The sequence below is a fragment of the Petromyzon marinus genome, chromosome 62 (genome assembly GCF_048934315.1).
Source record: "Petromyzon marinus isolate PM22_M1 ecotype Great Lakes invasive population chromosome 62, UKy_Petmar_22M1.pri1.0, whole genome shotgun sequence".
In the NCBI taxonomy this organism is placed as follows: Eukaryota; Metazoa; Chordata; class Hyperoartia; order Petromyzontiformes; family Petromyzontidae; genus Petromyzon; species Petromyzon marinus.
This window is the reverse complement of record NC_133728.1, coordinates 1433324-1453252: the sequence shown is the minus strand read 5'-3', so window position 1 is coordinate 1453252 and position 19929 is coordinate 1433324. Positions and strand designations below refer to the sequence as shown.

Sequence of the window (19929 nt, the reverse complement as noted above, 5' to 3'; positions counted from 1 at the left end):
AGTCCTGGGATCCCTTAATAGCCTTTGTAAAGAGGTCTCTCAAATCACTGGCATGGACGATGGCATAGTCCAGGAGGTGCCAGCGCTCGGACCTGGGGAGCTTCCATGTGGTCCTTTGTTGGTCTGACTGCGTTGGTTGTGATGAGGCCACGTTGGGCACGCTTGGTCAGGAGGAGGATGCCGTTGGCGTTGACTTTTCCCACGACGTCCTCGCCAATATGGTTCCACTCCAAGACGCTGTGGTCGCGCCCAACCCGGGCAGTGAAATCGCCCAGGAGTGTGACCTTGTCGCTCCTCGGAGTGGCGGTGAGGGCGTCGTCGTGCTCGGAGTAGAACTGCTCCTTGATGCCGTCATCCGTGTCGAGGGTCGGGCCATAGGATTGGATTTTGGCTGAAGTGAGGGCGGAGGGCATCAGCCTTTTGTTGATGCCTGTGGGGAGTTCTAGCAGCGCATCAGCAATCTTATTTTTGACTGCAGAGGCGACTTCATGGATCCCGAGGTTCACTGTCCAACTGACCCTGCCAGAAGAAGGTTGAATCCCCTCCTCTCACGTCCCTCAGTTGCTCCTCTCCGGGAAGTCGTGTTTCACTGAGAGCAGCGATATCAACGTTGTGCTTCGCTAACACTCTGGACACGATGGCCGCTCTTCGTTCGGGGCAGTCACCCTTGATTTTGTCCATGCGTGTTCTTACATTTTGGGTTAGCATAATGTATCTTCATTTTCGTTCCCTTTCGTCCGTCGAGTTCCTTTGTTTTTTGTTCAATCGCAAGTATGATGATCCCACTGGGTGCAGTTTCCCAGCCGGGAAATGTGGGATAGCCTATGACGAGGGCACCTTTTTTAGCCCCTTCCCCCCCCCATCTGAGGGCGAGCGGAGGGCATCCCAAAGAGGATTGCTCAGCCGCGGATGTCGCTGCTGACAGACACCTCTATCCCGGTGCGGGTGTCAAACGATCACCGCACATCCGCCGCCTGCGTGCAGAGTCTTCACCCGAGGGGCTGCCAGGTTCACGGCCCCGCCCCCTTCGCCAATCGTCCATCGCTGCACGAATTTTCACGAACACGACGAAAACCTGCGCGTGGAGTCGATTTGCGCGGGCACCCCGGCGCGTGGGTGGGATCCACACGGCTCTTGACGGGCTATTGGTTGGGTCCAGTGGCATGGCGAGCCGCGGCGACGGGAACCACTTTTCCCCCTGCAGCCTTCGTCCGCCTTCACAGCCGTTGAGACCCACAGCCTCTGACTGTTCCGCCGTTGAGGGCTTCTTTGATCGCTTTTAGTCTGAAACCTCCCCTTTGACCTTGCCGCCATGGGTGGTGACCCTACCAGGAGCACGAGGCTCCCGACGGCTTCGCCTCTCGGGATAATTGGAACGCGCAAACCTCTCCACCACAATAAGGTGGTGATCTTCGGAGAGGAATCAATCCACACTCACCCATTCATAGACTCTCTCAGCTATCCATCCAAACACTTACTCAAAGACTCACCCAACCATACACTCACTCATCAATCCACATACTCATCCAGCCACACACTCACTCACCCACTCACCCAACTATATACTCACCCACCCACTCACCTATTCATACACTCACTCATCCATCAAAACACTTACTCAAAGACTCATCCAACCATACACTCACTCATCAATCCACATACTCATCCAGCCACACACTCACTCATCCATCCAAACAATCACTCACCCACTCACCCAACTATACACTCACCCACTCACCTATTCATACACTCACTCATCCATCAAAACACTTACTTAAAGACTCACACAACCAAACACTCACTCATCAATTCACATACTCATACATACACACACTCACTCACCCACTCACCCAACCATACACTTAACCACTCCAATCACTACGCTCCACTCACTCCACTCACTCACTCCACTCGCCCATTCAAACATTCACTCATCCATCCAAACACTCGAACTCACCCAACCATACACTGACTCATCAATCCTCATACTCACCCATCCACACACCCACTCATCCATCCACACACTCACTCACCCACTCACCCAACTATACACTCACCCACTCACCTATTCATACACTCACTCATCCGTCAAAACACTTACTTAAAGATTCACCCAACCATGCACTGACTCATCCATCCACTCATCGATCCATACACTCACACCCGGTTCCTCCCACACATAGGCCAAATTCTCACAGTTGCAATTCACTCGACCACACTTCCCTGATGTTAAAAGTGCAAAGGATGCCTTGAGTATATAAATGAATCATTATTATTGTTGTTCATTCTTTAAACTATTTAAATTTTACCAGGTAGGGCCCACTGAGTTATGAAGCTCTTTTTTTCAGAAGCGACCTGGCTATTACAAATGATAGCTCAACGCAGTGGCTATGTGGAAATTCATTGCAGACAAATACTCTAAATGCGTGACGTTGATTCTAAATGTGTAGGGAAAAACCAGAGGACCCGGAGAAAAATCCACGCGTCCACGGGGAGAGAGACGCAAACTCCACATATACAGCAGGCGTCAAGGTCGGGATCGAACCCACGACCTCCTGCATACCAGGCAAGGTAGTTAACATCTCCTAGCCACCGTGATGATGATGAGACACGTAAACTCCAAATATACAACAGGCGTCAGGGTCGGGATTGAACCCACGACCTCCTGTGTACCAGGCAAGGGAGTTAACATCTCCTAGCCACCGTGGGATCGAACCCACGACCACCTGTATACCTGGCGAGGTAGTTAACATCTCCTAGACACCGCTGCGCCCTCTTATCTCGGTCATAGCGGTGGTGAGAGTAGGAAGCGGTGATTCGGGCACCTCCAGTGGCATCTGTCCTAATGTGACACAAGGTGACTCAGCACCTGGGCCTGTGGGTGGGCGTTCATCTGCCAGTAGTGGGGGGGGGGGGTGATTGCTGCCGTGTGTGTGATCCCAGTCGATTGATTCGCGATTCATTTTCAAATGTGGACCCCGAGTCTATATGGGTGTCCTTATGCTATTTGCATCTTTCCATCCAACCGGTATCTCACCATCCAACCATCTATTTATCCGTTCATTCATCCATCCATCACTCCATCCATTACTTCATCTATCCAGACATCATCCATCTTTCCCTTAATCCATCACTCCATCCAACCATCCATCCATCGCTCCATCCATAAGTCCAACCAACCATCTATCCATCTGTCCATCACTCCATCAGTCCCTCCAACCAGCCACACGCATCAATCGCCCCCCAACTACCTCACCCCACATAGACGCCGTCGTTCCCCCCAACCCCCCGACAAGGCCCCCCTGACCCCTACGCGGCGTCGACGCTGAGCCATGGGCGACTGGAGCTTCCTGGGCAACGTTCTCGAGAAGGTCAACGAGCACTCGACGGTGCTGGGCAAGGTGTGGCTCACGGTGCTCTTCATCTTCCGCATGCTCGTGCTGGGCACGGCCGCCGAGTACGTGTGGGGGGACGAGCAGTCGGACTTCGTGTGCAACACGCAGCAGCCCGGCTGCGAGAACGTCTGCTACGACGAGGCCTTCCCCATCTCCCACGTGCGCCTCTGGGTGCTCCAGATCGTCTTCGTGTCGACGCCGTCGCTCGTCTACGCGGCCCACGCCGTCCACCACCTGCGAGGTCGCGCCAAGAGGGCCGCGCTCGCCGCGGCCGCCGCCGGCGCGAAGGCCGCGGCGGCGGCGGCGGCCGCGGCCGCGGCGGCGCGATCGGGCGGCCCGCTGCCGCTCAAGGTTGCCGGCGGCGGTGGCTACTGCTCGGACTACCTGGGGCCGGCCGACGACGGCGCCCCGCTCGTGGAGAAGGACGTCGACGACGAGAACGCGATCAACGCCGAGGGCGGGAAGGTGAGAGGTCGGAGAGTCGCGCGTGAGAGACAGACGCCCTACCGCCGCGGTCCAGCCAAGGGGACCCCCTCTACCCAGTGGCAGCTGTCCCTGCGGGGACCGGGTGGTACCCAGCACACGAGCCTGCAAGTCGGAGTTTTGTCGGAGGCGGCGAGGCCGCCATGTGGTTTTCCGCCAATTGAGCTTTTTTCGCAATGTAATTTTTATAAATTCGGCAAATTCGGAGCGCCACACCGGCATGCAAGGGCCTACCACCTGTAGAACACTGACAGGTACACTCACCTGTAGAACACAGACACTCACCTGTAGAACACTGACAGGTACACTCACCTGTAGAACACAGACACTCACCTGTAGAACACAGACAGGTACACTCACCTGTAGAACACAGACAGGTACACTCACCTGTAGTACACAGACACTCACCTGTAGAACACAGACATGTACACTCACCTGTAGAACACAGACACTCACCTGTAGAACACAGACAGGTACACTCACCTGTAGAACACAGACACTCACCTGTAGAATACAGACACTCACCTGTAGAACACAGACACTCACCTGTAGAACACAGACAGCTACACTCACCTGTAGTACACAGACACTCACCTGTAGTACACAGACACTCTCCTGTAGTACATATACACTCACCTGTAGGACATAGACACTCACCTGTAGTACACAGACATGTACACTCACCTGTAGTACACAGACACTCACCTGTAGAACACAGACAGGTACACTCACCTGTAGAACACAGACACTCACCTGTAGAACACAGACAGGTACACTCACCTGTAGAACACAGACACTCACCTGTAGAATACAGACACTCACCTGTAGAACACAGACACTCACCTGTAGAACACAGACAGCTACACTCACCTGTAGTACACAGACACTCACCTGTAGTACACAGACACTCTCCTGTAGTACACAGACACTCACCTGTAGGACACAGACACTCACCTGTAGTACACAGACATGTACACTCACCTGTAGTACACAGACACTCACCTGTAGAACACAGACAGGTACACTCACCTGTAGAACACACTCACCTGTAGTACACAGAAAGGTACACTCACCTGTAGTACACACTCACCTGTAGAACACAGACAGGTACACTCACCTGTAGAACACAGACACTCGCCTGTAGAATACAGACAGGTACACTCACCTGTAGAACACAGACACTCGCCTGTAGTACACAGACACTCACCTGTAGTACACAGACACTCCCTGTAGAACACAGACAGGTACACTCACCTGTAGTACACAGACACTCACCTGTAGTACACAGACAGGTACACTCACCTGTAGAACACAGACACTCACCTGTAGAACACAGACAGGTACACTCACCTGTAGAATACAGACAGGTACACTCACCTGTAGAACACAGACACTCACCTGTAGAACACAGACAGGTACACTCAACTGTAGAACACAGACACTCACCTGTAGAACACAGACACTCCCCTGTAGAACACAGACAGGTACACTCACCTGTAGAACACAGACACTCACCTGTAGAATACAGATACTCACCTGTAGAACACAGACACTCACCTGTAGAACACAGACAGCTACACTCACCTGTAGTACACAGACACTCTCCTGTAGTACACAGACACTCACCTGTAGAACACAGACACTCACGTGTAGTACACAGACAGGTACACTCACCTGTAGTACACAGACACTCACCTGTAGAACACAGACACTCACCTGTAGTACACAGACAGGTACACTCACCTGTAGAACACACTCACCTGTAGTACACAGAAAGGTACACTCACCTGTAGTACACACTCACCTGTAGAACACAGACAGGTACACTCACCTGTAGAACACAGACACTCGCCTGTAGTACACAGACACTCACCGGTAGTACACAGACACTCCCTGTAGAACACTGACAGGTACACTCACCTGTAGTACACAGACACTCACCTGTAGTACACAGACAGGTACACTCACCTGTAGAACACAGACACTCACCTGTAGTACACAGACACTCACCTGTAGAACACAGACAGGTACACTCACCTGTAGAACACAGACACTCACCTGTAGTACACAGACACTCACCTGTAGAACACAGACAGGTACACTCACCTGTAGAACACAGACACTCACCTGTAGTACACAGACACTCACCTGTAGTACACAGACAGGTACACTCACCTGTAGAACACAGACAATCACCTGTAGTACACACTCACCTGTAGTACACAGACATATACACTCACCTGTAGTACACAGACACTCACCTGTAGTACACACTCACCTGTAGTACACAGACAGGTACACTCACCTGTAGAACACACTCACCTGTAGAAAACAGACACTCACCTGTAGTACACAGACACTCATCTGTAGTACACAGACAGGTACACTCACCTATAGAACACACTCTTCTGCAGAACACCGACACTCACCTGTAGTACACAGACACTCACCTGTAGTACACACTCACCTGTAGAACACAGACACTCACCTGTAGTACACAGACACTCACCTGTAGTACACACTCACCTGTAGTACACAGACACTCACCTGTAGTACACACTCACCTGTAGTACACAGACACTCACCTGTAAAACACACTGACCTGTAGAACACAGATACTCACCTGTAGAACACCGACACTCACCTGTAGAACACAGACACTCACCTGTAGAACGCAGACAGGTACACTCACCTGTAGTACACAGACACTCACCTGTAGAACACAGACACTCACCTGTCGAACACAGACAGGTACACTCACCTGTAGTACACAGACACTCACCTGTAGAACACAGACACTCACCTGTAGAACACAGACAGGTAACACTCACCTGTAGAACACAGTCAGTAACCTGTAGAACACAGACACTCACCTGTAGAACACAGACAGGTACACTCACCTGTAGTACACAGATACTCACCTGTAGAACACACTCACCTGTAGTACACAGACACTCACCTGTAGAACACAGACAGGTACACTCACCTGTAGTACACAGACTTTCACCTGTAGTACACAGACACTCACCTGTAGAACAAAGACACTCACCTGTAGAACACACTCACCTGTAGTACACAGACACTCACCTGTAGAACACAGACAGGTACACTCACCTGTAGAACACAGACACCTGTAGAACACAGACACTCACCTGTAGAACACAGACAGGTACACTCACCTGTAGTACACAGACACTCACCTGTAGAACACAGACACTCACCTGTAGAACACAGACAGGTACACTCACCTGTAGAACACAGACACCTGTAGAACACAGACACTCACCTGTAGAACACAGACAGGTACACTCACCTGTAGTACACAGACACTCACCTGTAGAACACAGACACTCACCTGTAGAACACAGACAGGTACCTGTAGTACACAGACACTCACCTGTAGTACACACACTCACCTGTAGAACACACTCACCTGTAGAACACAGACAGGTACCTGTAGTACACAGACACTCACCTGTAGAACACAGACACTCACTTGTATTACACAGACACTCACCTGTAGAACACAGACAGGTACCTGTAGTACACAGACACTCACCTGTAGAACACAGACACTCACCTGTAGTACACAGACACTCACCTGTAGTACACAGACACTCACCTGTAGAACACACTCACCTGTAGTACACAGACACTCACCTGTAGTACACAGACACTCACCTGTAGAACACAGACAGGTACACTCACCTGTAGAACACAGACACTCACCTGTAGAACACAGACACTCACCTGTAGTACACAGACACTCACCTGTAGAACACACTCACCTGTAGTACACAGACACTCACCTGTAGTACACAGACACTCACCTGTAGAACACAGACAGGTACACTCACCTGTAGAACACAGACACTCACCTGTAGAACACAGACACTCACCTGTAGTACACAGACACTCACCTGTAGTACACAGACACTCACCTGTAGAACACAGACACTCACCTGTAGAACACAGACACTCACCTGTAGAACGCAGCCCAACGCGCTGCGCTCGCGGCGCTAACGGCGGCCGATGTTCTGTTCTGGGCGGGTGAAGGTGCGCCTCGAGGGTAAGCTCCTGCACACCTACGTCGTGCACATCTTCTTCAAGGCCACCTTCGAGGTGGGCTTCGTGCTGCTCCAGTACTACCTCTACGGCTTCTCCCTGCGCACGCTCTACCGCTGCAGCCGCTGGCCCTGCCCCAACGTGGTCGACTGCTTCGTGTCGCGCCCCACCGAGAAGACGGTCTTCGTCGTCTTCATGCTCGCCGTCGCCGTGCTCTCGCTGCTGCTCAACGCCCTCGAGCTCATCCACCTCGCCTGGCGGACCAGCAGGCTGAGCGGCGGCGGCGGCAAGGCCCGGCGACGGCGCTATGCCGTCGGAGGAGCCGGCGGAGGATGCGGCGGAGGAGGCGCAGGAGGCGGCGGGGTAGTGGTCTTGGGGGGCGAGGAGGTGGCGGAGGACGCCGTGGCGCGGCTGACGGAGGGCGGCTGCGTGCCAAGAGCGGCCGCCTTCGCGCCCCACAGGCCATCGCCCCCGTTCAAGGGAGCGTTTGCGAAGCCGAACGAGAACACGCTGCCCTCCTTCTGCCCGCTTTCCGTGAGTCACCTGACCGTCTACGGCTCGCACACGAGCAAGGAGGCCGCTGAGAAGTCGAGCCTCGCGGCAGGTGCCGGAGGCAACTCCGGGAGACATTTCGGGGGAGGAGGGAGCGGAGGAGGAGGAGGGAGTGGAGGTGGTGGTGGCAGCCGAAGCTTGAGCAGTTCTCCCAAGGAGATCGACGGGGCGGACATCTCGGATCGGAGGTCTCCGAGCAGAACAAGCTCTCGAGCCCGATCCGATGACCTCAACGTCTAAGAGGAAAGAGAACACAGGGCTACTTTTTTTTTTTGCCAGACACCAAAATGCCGACTTGAAACGCCGATCGATAAACAAAGTTTCCCTCAACCAAAGCTCACTTGGCACTCTTATCCCGAAACACAATCTCCTCGAGCCAAGTCTCAGTTAAACGTGCCAATCCATAAACCCGGGATCTGGAGGAAATCTGCGATCGTGACATTCGATTTTTCTCCTGTCGAGTCTCCCAATCTTCCAGAATCCAGTCTTAATCGAGACTCCAAATCCCAATATCCAGTCTCCGAGATGAATGAGGAACTACGTAAATAGCCCAGACACTAATCCTTAAGTATATATTCTGCCGGAACCCAATCTCAATTTACGCTTCATTCCGGAAATCCGGTCAATGTCGACTCTGATAATGAAACTCGGTCGTCCTGACGCTAAAATCTTATCAAATCAAAAGTGGCTCTGTGTTCCCTCGATCTGACAACCTGATTCTCACAAGTGCCAGTGTACTCTTCTGAAATCATATCTGCTTCCAGACCGGTTCATCTTTCTGTGGGTTGTAAAGTGCAGGCGCAAGTCCACTCAGCTTTCCCGCGAGCTCTCCGCCCGTATTTGTGCTCACAGGGCCTTTGACGAGGTCCCCCCGGGTATGTGTCAAACCACGAGTGGGCTTTCGGGCCCCAAAAAAAGGCCTCTTTGTTTAGCTGTGTCCCTCGAAAACTCCCCGCGAGATTGCAACGAAGGTCGGAAAGCTCACGGGGGAAGGGGTAGCGCAGGCTTGCACATTCCCGCAACCGCCAATCACACATTCAACTGTAGGCGTGCTTCCGTTATCCTGCTCAGGCCTTTCCCACAACTTTGGCATAGTCGTAATAACAAGCCTTTAAGGTTTACGATTCCAATACATAAACTCTAAACCAGTAAAGATCATTTGATCTTAGACTGGGGTTGCCAGTGGTGCTGGTTTTTGCAGGATCACCCTCCTTGTTGAGAAGGTAGCTGTGCTGGGACATCTGTTAAGTCATCCCGTGCCATCAAGTCACAGGGTTTTTTTGTCAGTTCTATAGTAATACACCACTTGAGCCAAATGTACTTACAAGTCCTTCTTCCATCTGCCCATATTGTGAGATATTATTCCTCTTCCCTTGCTATGCCCCAGTAATTTTGTACGTCAGAGGTGGCAACCCTCTGTGAGACAAGTTCGACTTCCTAGCCAACTTTTTCCCATAACTTTATCACATCATTCTAACACAACAATAAGATTTACGATCAAGTGGGTAAAACCGGTAAAGATCAATAGCCTGAGACCCTACCCTATCCTCACACTTACAAGCTCAATGGATGTTCGAAAGGGCTACTCGTGACACTTTTAACACAATTCACACCAGCCATTGCGGCTATATCAGGTTTGGAGTTTTGCGAGGTGTATGAGATGCCGGTAAAAGTGTGAGTATTTTAGGTGCTTGCATGTACAGTGAGGGAAAAAAGTATTTGATCCCCTGCTGATTTTGTACGTTTGCCCACTGACAAAGAAATGATCAGTCTATAATTTTAATGTAAGGTTTATTTGAACAGTAAGAGACAGAATAACAACAAAATCCAGAAAAACGCATGTCAAAAATGTTATAAATTGATTTGCATTTTAATGAGGGAAATAAGTATTTAACCCCTCTGCAAAACATGACTTAGTACTTGGTGGCAAAACCCTTGTTGGCAATCACAGAGGTCAGACGTTTCTTGTAGTTGGCCACCAGGTTTGCACACATCTCAGGAGGGATTTTGTCCCACTCCTCTTTGCAGATCTTCTCCAAGTCATTAAGGTTTCGAGGCTGACGTTTGGCAACTCGAACCTTCAGCTCCCTCGACAGATTTTCTATGGGATTAAGGTCTGGAGACTGGCTAGGCCACTCCAGGACCTTAATATGCTTCTTCTTGAGCCACTCCTTTGTTGCGTTGGCCGTGTGTTTTGGGTCATTGTCATGCTGTAATACCCATCCACGACCCATTTTCAATGCCCTGGCTGAGGGAAGGAGGTTCTCACCCAAGATTTGACGGTACATGGCCCCGTCCATCGTCCCTTTGATGCGATGAAGTTGTCCTGTCCCCTTAGCAGAAAAACACCCCCAAAGCATAATGTTTCCACCTCCATGTTTTACGGTGGGGATGGTGTTCTTGGGGTCATAGGCAACATTCCTCCTCCTCCAAACACGGCGAGTTCAGTTGATGCCAAAGAGCTCCATTTTGGTCTCATCTGGCCACAACACTTTCACCCAGTTGTCCTCTGAATCATTCAGATGTTCATTGGCAAACTTCAGACGGGCATGTTTATGTGCTTTCTTGAGCAGGGGGACCTTGCGGGCGCTGCAGGATTTGTCCTTCACGGCGTAGTGTGTTACCAATTGTTTTCTTGGTGACTATGGTCCCAGCTGCCTTGAGATCATTGACAAGATCCTCCCGTGTAGTTCTTCACCGTTCTCATGATCATTGCAACTCCACGAGGTGAGATATTGCATGGAGCCCCAGGCTGAGGGAGATTGACAGTTCTTTTGTGTTTCTTCCATTTGCGAATAATCGCACCAACTGTTGTCACCTCCTCACCAAGCTGCTTGGCAATGGTCTTGTAGCCCATTCCAGCCTTGTGTAGGTCTACAATCTTGTCCCTGACATCCTTGGAGAGTTCTTTGGTCTTGGCCATGGTGGAGAGTTTGGAATCTGATTGATTGATTGCTTCTGTGGACAGGTGTCTTTTATACAGGTAACAAGCTGAGATTAGGAGCACTCCCTTTAAAAGTGTGCTCCTAATCTCAGCTTGTTACCTGTATAAAAGACACCTGGGAGCCAGAAATCTTTCTGATTGAGAGGGGGTCAAATACTTATTTCCCTCATTAAAATGCAAACTATTTATAACATTTTTGACATGCGTTTTTCTGGATTTTTTTGTTGTTATTCTGTCTCTCACTGTTCAAATAAACCTACTATTTAAATGATAGACTGATCATTTCTTTGTCTGTGGGCAAACGTACAAAATTAATAGGCGATCAAATACTTTTTTCCCCTCACTGTATACGATCTGGAGTGGATATGAGAGTGTTGTGTATTTGTGCGTGCTCGCGTAATGAAGGGTTGTATAGGTGGAGTGCCATGTCCGTTAATACGTGATGTGTTTCTGCATTCGCGTTAGGTTTGCCACCCTGTGTACAATTATTGCAGCCAGGTCGGGGAGTCGTCGTGGCCAAATCCGTTGATGCCACCACCAGACATTGCCAACTACCCTCTGCCACATCCCACAGCTGCTGCGCATTAGACAGGAGACCTCTACGGCCTACACGTAAATCTAAACCTGTGAGAATAGACCTCACAATGCAGTAGGCCACAGCCTGTTAGACCGGGCCTCGTAGTGCAATGGATAACGGCCTATTAGACTAGGCCTGTCATTGTAGGAGGCCACAACCCTATTAGACTAGGCCTCACATTGTAGTAGGTCACAACCCTATTAGACTAGGCCTCACATTGTAGGTCACAACCCTATTAGACTAGGCCTCACATTGTAGGCCACAACCCGATAAGACTAGGCCTCACATTGTAGTAGGCCACAACCCGATAAGACTAGGCCTCACATTGTAGTAGGTCACAACCCGATAAAACTAGGCCTCACATTGTAGTAGGCCACAACCCGATAAGACTAGGCCTCACATTGTAGTAGGCCACAACCCTATTAGACTAGGCCTCACATTGTAGTAGGCCACAACCCTATTAGACTAGGTCTCACATTGTAGTAGGTCACAACCCTATTAGACTAGGCCTCACATTGTAGTAGGCCACAACCCGATTAGACTAGGCCTCACATTGTAGTAGGTCACAACCCGATAAGACTAGGCCTCACATTGTAGTAGGTCACAACCCGATAAGACTAGGCCTCACATTGTAGTAGGTCACAACCCGATAAGACTAGGCCTCACATTGTAGTAGGCCACAACCCGATAAGACTAGGCCTCACATTGTAGTAGGCCACAACCCGATAAGACTAGGCCTCACATTGTAGTAGGCCACAACCCTATTAGACTAGGCCTCACATTGTAGTAGGCCACAACCCGATAAGACTAGGCCTCACATTGTAGTAGGCCACAACCCGATAAGACTAGGCCTCACGTTGTAGTAGGTCACAACCCGATAAGACTAGGCCTCACATTGTAGTAGGTCACAACCCTATTAGACTAGGCCTGTCATTGTAGTAGGTCACAACCCTATTAGACTAGGCCTCTCATTGTAGTAGGCCACAACCCCATAAGACTAGGCCTGTCATTGTAGGAGGCCACAACCCTAAAAGACTAGGCCTCACATTGTAGTAGGCCACAACCCTATAAGACTAGGCCTCACATTGTAGTAGGCCACAACCCGATAAGACTAGGCCTGTCATTGTAGGAGGCCACAACCCTAAAAGACTAGGCCTGTCATTGTAGTAGGCCACAACCCTATTAGACTAGGCCTCTCATTGTAGTAGGCCACAACCCTATTAGACTAGGCCTGTGATTGTAGGAGGCCACAACCCTATTAGACTAGGCCTCACATTGTAGTAGGCCACAACCCGATAAGACTAGGCCTCACATTGTAGTAGGCCACAACCCTATAAGACTAGGCCTCACATTGTAGTAGGTCACAACCCGATAAGACTAGGCCTCACATTGTAGTAGGCCACAACCCTATTAGACTAGGCCTCACATTGTAGTAGGCCACAACCCTATACGACTAGGCCTCACATTGTAGTAGGCCACAACCCTATTAGACTAGGCCTCACATTGTAGTAGGCCACAACCCTATAAGACTAGGCCTGTCATTGTAGTAGGCCACAACCCTATAAGACTAGGCCTCACATTGTAGTAGGTCACAACCCGATGAGACTAGGCCTCACATTGTAGTAGGCCACAACCCTATTAGACTAGGCCTCACATTGTAGTAGGCCACAACCCTATAAGACTAGGCCTCACATTGTAGTAGGCCACAACCCTATTAGACTAGGCCTCACATTGTAGTAGGCCACAACCCTATAAGACTAGGCCTCACATTGTAGTAGGTCACAACCCGATAAGACTAGGCCTCACATTGTAGTAGGCCACAACCCTATAAGACTAGGCCTCGCATTGTAGCAGGCCACAACCCTATAAGAATAGGCCTCACATTGTAGTAGGCCACAACCCGATAAGACTAGGCCTGTCATTGTAGGAGGCCACAACCCTAAAAGACTAGGCCTCACATTGTAGTAGGTCACAACCCTATTAGACTAGGCCTCGCATTGTAGTAGGCCACAACCCTATTAGACTAGGCCTCACATTGTAGGTCACAACCCTATTAGACTAGGCCTCTCATTGTGGTAGGTCACATCCCTATTAGACAAGGCCTCACATTGTAGTAGGTCACAACCCTATTAGACAAGGCCTCTCATTGTAGTAGGTCACAACCCTATTAGACAAGGCCTCTCATTTTTAGTAGGTCACATCCTGTTAGAAGAAGCCTCAGTGCAGCAGGCCACAACATGCTCTACCAGGCCTCAACGTTGGGTAAGCCACACGTGCTATGCCAGACCTGCTGCCGTATCGGTGCCTGATAGGGAACAAAATGGCAAAAATGGTTCACTCAACAAAAACATCCTCAGAGTCCGATATGTACTGGCAATGTTTACCATGTCAGTAAAACTATTAGTGCATCAGTAAGTTACTTGAGCTTCTTAAAAAGAAAGCATAAAAGGTTTTAGGTATCGGTGAGCCAAAGGTGTGTGTTTGCAAGGCATTGGCGAGCATTAGTAAGCATTTAGTACTTGTACGCTTTTGGAATTTATTTTAAGTATAGTCGTACCTCGGGGTAAGCCGCAGCTGCACGTTAGTCATGCTGTTGGCATTTCCTATTGAGCCAATGTTCAACGTTAGTATTGGCAAGCCAAACTTGTTGGTAAACAACGGAGAGGCCGTTATCACCGTTATCAAGTGAAACGGCGTGCTGTTCGGGGATTGGCAAGCGTTAGCCATCGCCAAGTGTTTGTTGACATTGCCAAGCACTCGCCAAGAACGTATCAACCAAAACCAAGTATCATCGATATCGGTGAATCATTTGCTCATCGTTGGTAAGTCGGTTAAGAGTGTTATCCACTTCAGCAAGCCATTTAGTGTTAAGCCATCGGTGCATGTTCGCTGCCAACAGGATAACTGGTAAGCCAAAGATGCTTTGTTTTAATAGCATGACTATGCCAAAGACCTGGGTTTGTGGGTCATGTTCCACTTTCGTAAGCCACCTTAGTAAGTAAAAAAAAAATAGCTAGCTTCGACGTGAATGTTTTCTTAGCAAAATGAAAGTGCGGCAAACTTCTTCAACTGCGCCATAAGGAGTAAGGGTGGCCAATTTGAATGAGGGCTTTTGTCGATTACGTGGCATCTCCCAGCCAAAACAAAATGTGTGCTGTAAATTTCAACATTGGTGGGGGGGTCCTCCGAAGAAGCCTCCTTTTCCACTCGCACATCCGACGCCGTGCCAACGTGGGGGCCGTCCACGGCACGAGTCTTTTTTATTTTATTTTCCCCACTGGTTAATTGTCATGCTGAGGCGAAACAGATCCGCGGTACCCTGGCTTCACAAGATGTCTGATATCTGGCTCTGTGCGTCCATCAAGAACAACACCACGCACGTGCGTGCGTGTGTGTGTGTGTGGCCATCAAAGAAAAAAGACGTAACGGCCGACGCTTTGGCATTGGCCATTCTTCATGGGACGTAAGGGCCACTGCCGAAATGTCACCTGTCATGTATATTATTTTTTTTACTTTTAAGGCCACTCACACACAGTGTTGTCATTGACAGATCTGTTGAGTCTAGATTTGAAGCTTTCGTGACTGCAAGGATCCATACTCTTTGGTTCTATTCGGTAAAGTCACGTAGGTAAAAATAAAATAACAAAAAAATCACGACGTTTCGGCCACAACACAAGTGGCCTTCATCAGGTGAAGGGACTGGACTGTCCAGAGGACAGCGTTGGAGTGAAGACAGCAAGCCCAGGTCGCTTCCTTTAAGCTGTGTGGGAGGAAACAAAAAAACGCCTTGACGGAATTAGCATAAAAATATGCTAAATATGTACTGGACCGGCACGGTGGGGGGGGGGGGGTTTGTTTCCTCCCACACAGCTTAAAGGACGCGACCTGGGCTTGCTGACTTCACTCCAACGCTGTCCTCCAGACAGTCTCGTCCCTTCACCTGATGAAGGCCACTTGTGTTGTGGCCAAAACGTCGTGATTTTTTTGGTTATTTTATTTTTACCTACGTGATTTTACCGAATAGAACCAAAGAGTAAAGAGTTTTATACTCAGATCTGTTGAGTCGTTAACTGTGCTCGTGCAACAACTGCCAACGTAGCAGCAGCGGTGGCTAGATGTTAACAACCTCGCCTGGTCTACAGGAGGGTCGTGGGTTCGATCCCGACCCAGACGCCTGCTGTATATTTGGAGTTTGCGTCTCTCATCATCATCATCACGGTGGCTAGGAGATGTTAACTACCTCGCCTGGTATACAGGAGGGTCGTGGGTTCGATCCCGACCCCGACGCCTGGTGCTGTATATTGGAGTTTGCATGTTCTCTCCAGTTTTTTCCCCTCCGCGTTTAGAAACATTCATTTAGTATATTTGGCTGCTATAAATTTCCACGTTGATGAGAAGCCCACTTCGTTGAGATATAATTTGTGATAGCCAGGTCGCTTCTGAAAAAGAGCAACATAGCTCAGTGGACCTTACCTGGTAAAATAAAAAAATGCTTCATATTTTAGTATCACCAACTACGGCACGGCTCAGCACGGCTCGGCTTGTGCAGTGGAAAAAAAACCTTCCCGGTTCATCCTGAGGCCTCGTGCCAGGCAGGCTCAGCACGGCCACGGCGCGGCTCGCTTGTGCCAGTGGAACAAAAACAAAGATGTATGATTGGTGTAAAGGGGGAAACGTGATCAGACCTGGGCACTTGTGATTGGCTGTTGGGCTGTACTATGCAAATAGCTTATGATTGGCTGTTGGGTTGTATTATGCAAATGCAGAATAGATATTCATAGAAATCTGCCACCTCAGGTGGAGAGTTGTTTATTTAAACAGTGTTTTTTTCTGCTTTTATTTTTGTTTGCACTGAAAGCAAACTAAATTTTTTAACGAAGAGCACTTCTTACAAGTGTCTTCTCTTTTTAAATCTGAACAGCATTTCACTTTTTAAAAAAATGGACCGCAAGCACACGAAACTTTGACCCTTTGTAACGCGATGAACAGCGTAAGTTAATCGGTTATTTATTTTAAAAAATAATAACTCTTAAAAATAAAACAAACTAGTATTCCCGGTTTGCCCAATAAAGTTCACGCGTTTAGTTTAAAAGCCGAGCGGTGGGTTCACGATACGTTATGGACGCACTACTTGGAGATGTGTGCTTCAGGCCCAGCGCTTCGAATGCAACGCTTCCTGTAATAAGTAACATTTTTAAAAACTTTTTTAAAAACACGCTTTAATGAAATGTACCGTACTAGTAATGGCAGAACTCCACGACTCCAGGAAGTGGCCCCAGAGCTTGCCACGACGTAAGGGGACCGTGGTCATTTACAGCCAACGTCAGTTGACCGTGGACAATTAGACCCAAGCTGAAACATAACATGTAAAAAAGATTGTTTAAAAAAAATGTTATGATAGAATATAGTATTGTCATCAGTACGACATAAGTATATCAAGTTTGCAGTCGATACCACATTGGGAAGTGGATTGAAATTGAATTACAAGATTTGAGGATACAACGACAACAACAGAGTGAGTTAATAGAAAGCGTGTAAAAAGGTACGAAGAGCTCAACAACAAAAAGTAAAATCCGTCACAACCGTGACGACGGATGAATATGTGCGCGAGGAAAATCCTCGCTTAACGCTTTTCGCGCAAAGCGGAAGGCGCGCCGCTATAACGCGGAACGCGAGCGGCGTTGTAACGTAGAACGAGAACCCCCCCCCCCCCCCCCGTTATAACGCAGTTTCTGCGCGGAGCTGAGTGGTACGTCGACACGGTAACGCGGTGGTGGTGTCGGCGTACCCTCAGTGGCATCGTACCTCGCCACGCTTTATCGCTACTACGTTACTTATGGGGGGGATGTCTCCGCTTAGCGCGTTTTTTCGCACGTTGGCCGTGACACTTTTCAGGAACGCATCCACCACCACCAGCAGCAGCACCACCATCAGCACCACCACCAGCACCACCAACACCGCCAGAACCACCGCCAGCACCAGCAGCACCACCACCGGCACCAACAACAACCACCGTTCGCTACTAAGTGGCGGTGACGTCACCACGGCGCCTGTGCCAAGCTATGTGCACGTTAAGGCCACGTGAAGTGTCGAACGCCCGCTGGCACGAGGTCACTGGACAGACCCAGCAAGTGCCATGGGTTGACTGCCCACCACCAGCACCACCACCACCGGTGCGTAATAAAACGGGGGGCTCACCGTGCTGTACTCTCCATATACAAGCAGTCCATTTGCAGTCCGACCCGCTCAGTTTGATTGAACGAAGGGCAGAAGTACGCAGTTGCCCGACCGCACAAAAACACCGTCGCTCGCACAGACAGGCGGTCGCGACAACGACGGCGTTAGAACTCAATCGCGGTATCGTCATCATTGTCCCTTTCCTTTCTCGACGACGCTATCAGGTTCTCGCACCTCCCCCCCCCCCCATCTCAAGTCTAAATCTTAAGTCTATCCCAGTTATCGCTGTGATTGGACCGAATCGGTCACATGGCGCTCAATTCATTCGTAACTTCCCGGCCATCACCATGATTGGACGGAATTGATCACATGGGGCTCAATTCATTCGTAACTTCCCGGCCATCACCATGATTGGATGGAATTGATCACATGGGGCTCAATTTATTCGTAACTTTCTGGTTATCGCTACGATTGGACAGAATCGAATTCGCCGCTTCCTAAACCAAATGCCTTTTCCTCTTTGGTTCTTTCGGTAAAGTCACGTAGGCATAAAATAAAGTGGCAGTTCCACTGCTGGATTATGTTTTCTGCCTGTGGACGACCGCTTGTTTTGCGATCGAAACGTCGTGATTTATTTTATTTTTCTACCTACCACGTGACTTTACCGAAAGAACCAAAGAGCATGGATTCCTGCAGTCACGAAAGCTTCAAATCAAGATCGAATGCCTTTTGTTCTAAAGAATCTGAATGACGCACATCGATGTTGTTGGCGAGCGGATGATGCGTTGTCGTTTGTTTGGGGGGGGAAGGACGTTGACATTTTTAACCATCGTGTTGATAAAACAATGAAAAAAAACGATCAAAATGAACGGCACTTACTCGAATAAAACGGTGACCTAGAAACCCAGTGATTGCGAGGTTTCGTCTTGAGTGTCGCGTGGCGAACTTTGCGAGCGTGTGTGTTAACGTGTGTGCGGTAGTCGAGCGGTTAGCGCGCTCACGGCCAACATCAGTGACGATTATCTTAACCGGTCCTGGGCCTCCCCTAGGTCGAATCAGCTTGAAACGAGTACCTGGTGCGGTGTGTAGTAAACATCGCCACTGGGGAGTCAAAGGCGGCCGGGCGTGGTGTTGGCCACCCACCCCCTCGTGTGCCGTGCCGGCCTTTATCGGTGCTCGAGAACAGCACTTGCCCCTGCAGTCTAAGGCTACACGGGGGAATCTGTCTTTTTTGTGGTTAGCGCGCTGTGCTATGAACCTGGCGTCCCGAGTTCGATTCCCGCTCACGGCCACCAACACCGGTGACGATTATCTGAACCGGCCATTGGCCTCCCCTAGGTCGACTCGGTCTCAAATCAGCACCCGGTGCGGTGTGTAGTAAACATCGCCACTAGGGAGACAAAGGCGGCCGGGCGTGGTGCTGGCCACCGACCGCTTCATGAGCCGTGCCGGCCTTCCTAGGTGCCCGCTAACAGCACTTGCCCCTACAGCCTGTTAAGGCTACAAGGGGGGTCTTTGTCTTTGTCGGTATGAGTGATCCTAAACTCTGCCTTCCCTGGCGTGGCCAGGAGAGGGGGGTAAACGATCTTTACATCCAACTCCGGTAGGGACCCCATACGGGGGATCTTTGTCGGTATGAGAGATCCTAAACTCTGCCTGGAGGGGGGTATAGGATCTTTACATCCAACTTCGGTAGGGACCCCATACGGGGGATCTTTGTCGGTATGAGTGATCCT

At 49.9% G+C, this 19929-nt stretch overlaps 1 protein-coding gene across 9 annotated transcripts in view; it reads left to right on the top strand.

The window, feature by feature from the left end:
• Positions 1-19100, top strand: part of LOC116955947 (gap junction alpha-8 protein-like) — a 36767-nt gene extending 17667 nt beyond the window's left edge. For 4 of the 9 annotated variants that reach the window (XM_076053786.1, XM_076053781.1, XM_076053780.1 and 1 more), the window contains 4 exons: positions 2451-2571; positions 3105-3860; positions 7935-12204; positions 12275-19100. In XM_076053786.1, coding sequence (XP_075909901.1) covers positions 3333-3860; positions 7935-8735 — 1329 coding nt within the window. In that variant the 5' untranslated portion in view covers positions 2451-2571; positions 3105-3332 and the 3' untranslated portion in view covers positions 8736-12204; positions 12275-19100. Of the gene's footprint in view, positions 1-2450; positions 2572-3104; positions 3861-7934; positions 12240-12274 lie in introns of all 9 variants that reach the window. The other 5 variants (XM_076053785.1, XM_076053782.1, XM_076053783.1 and 2 more) reach the window with 4 other exon arrangements.
• Positions 19101-19929: the final 829 nt, after the last annotated feature.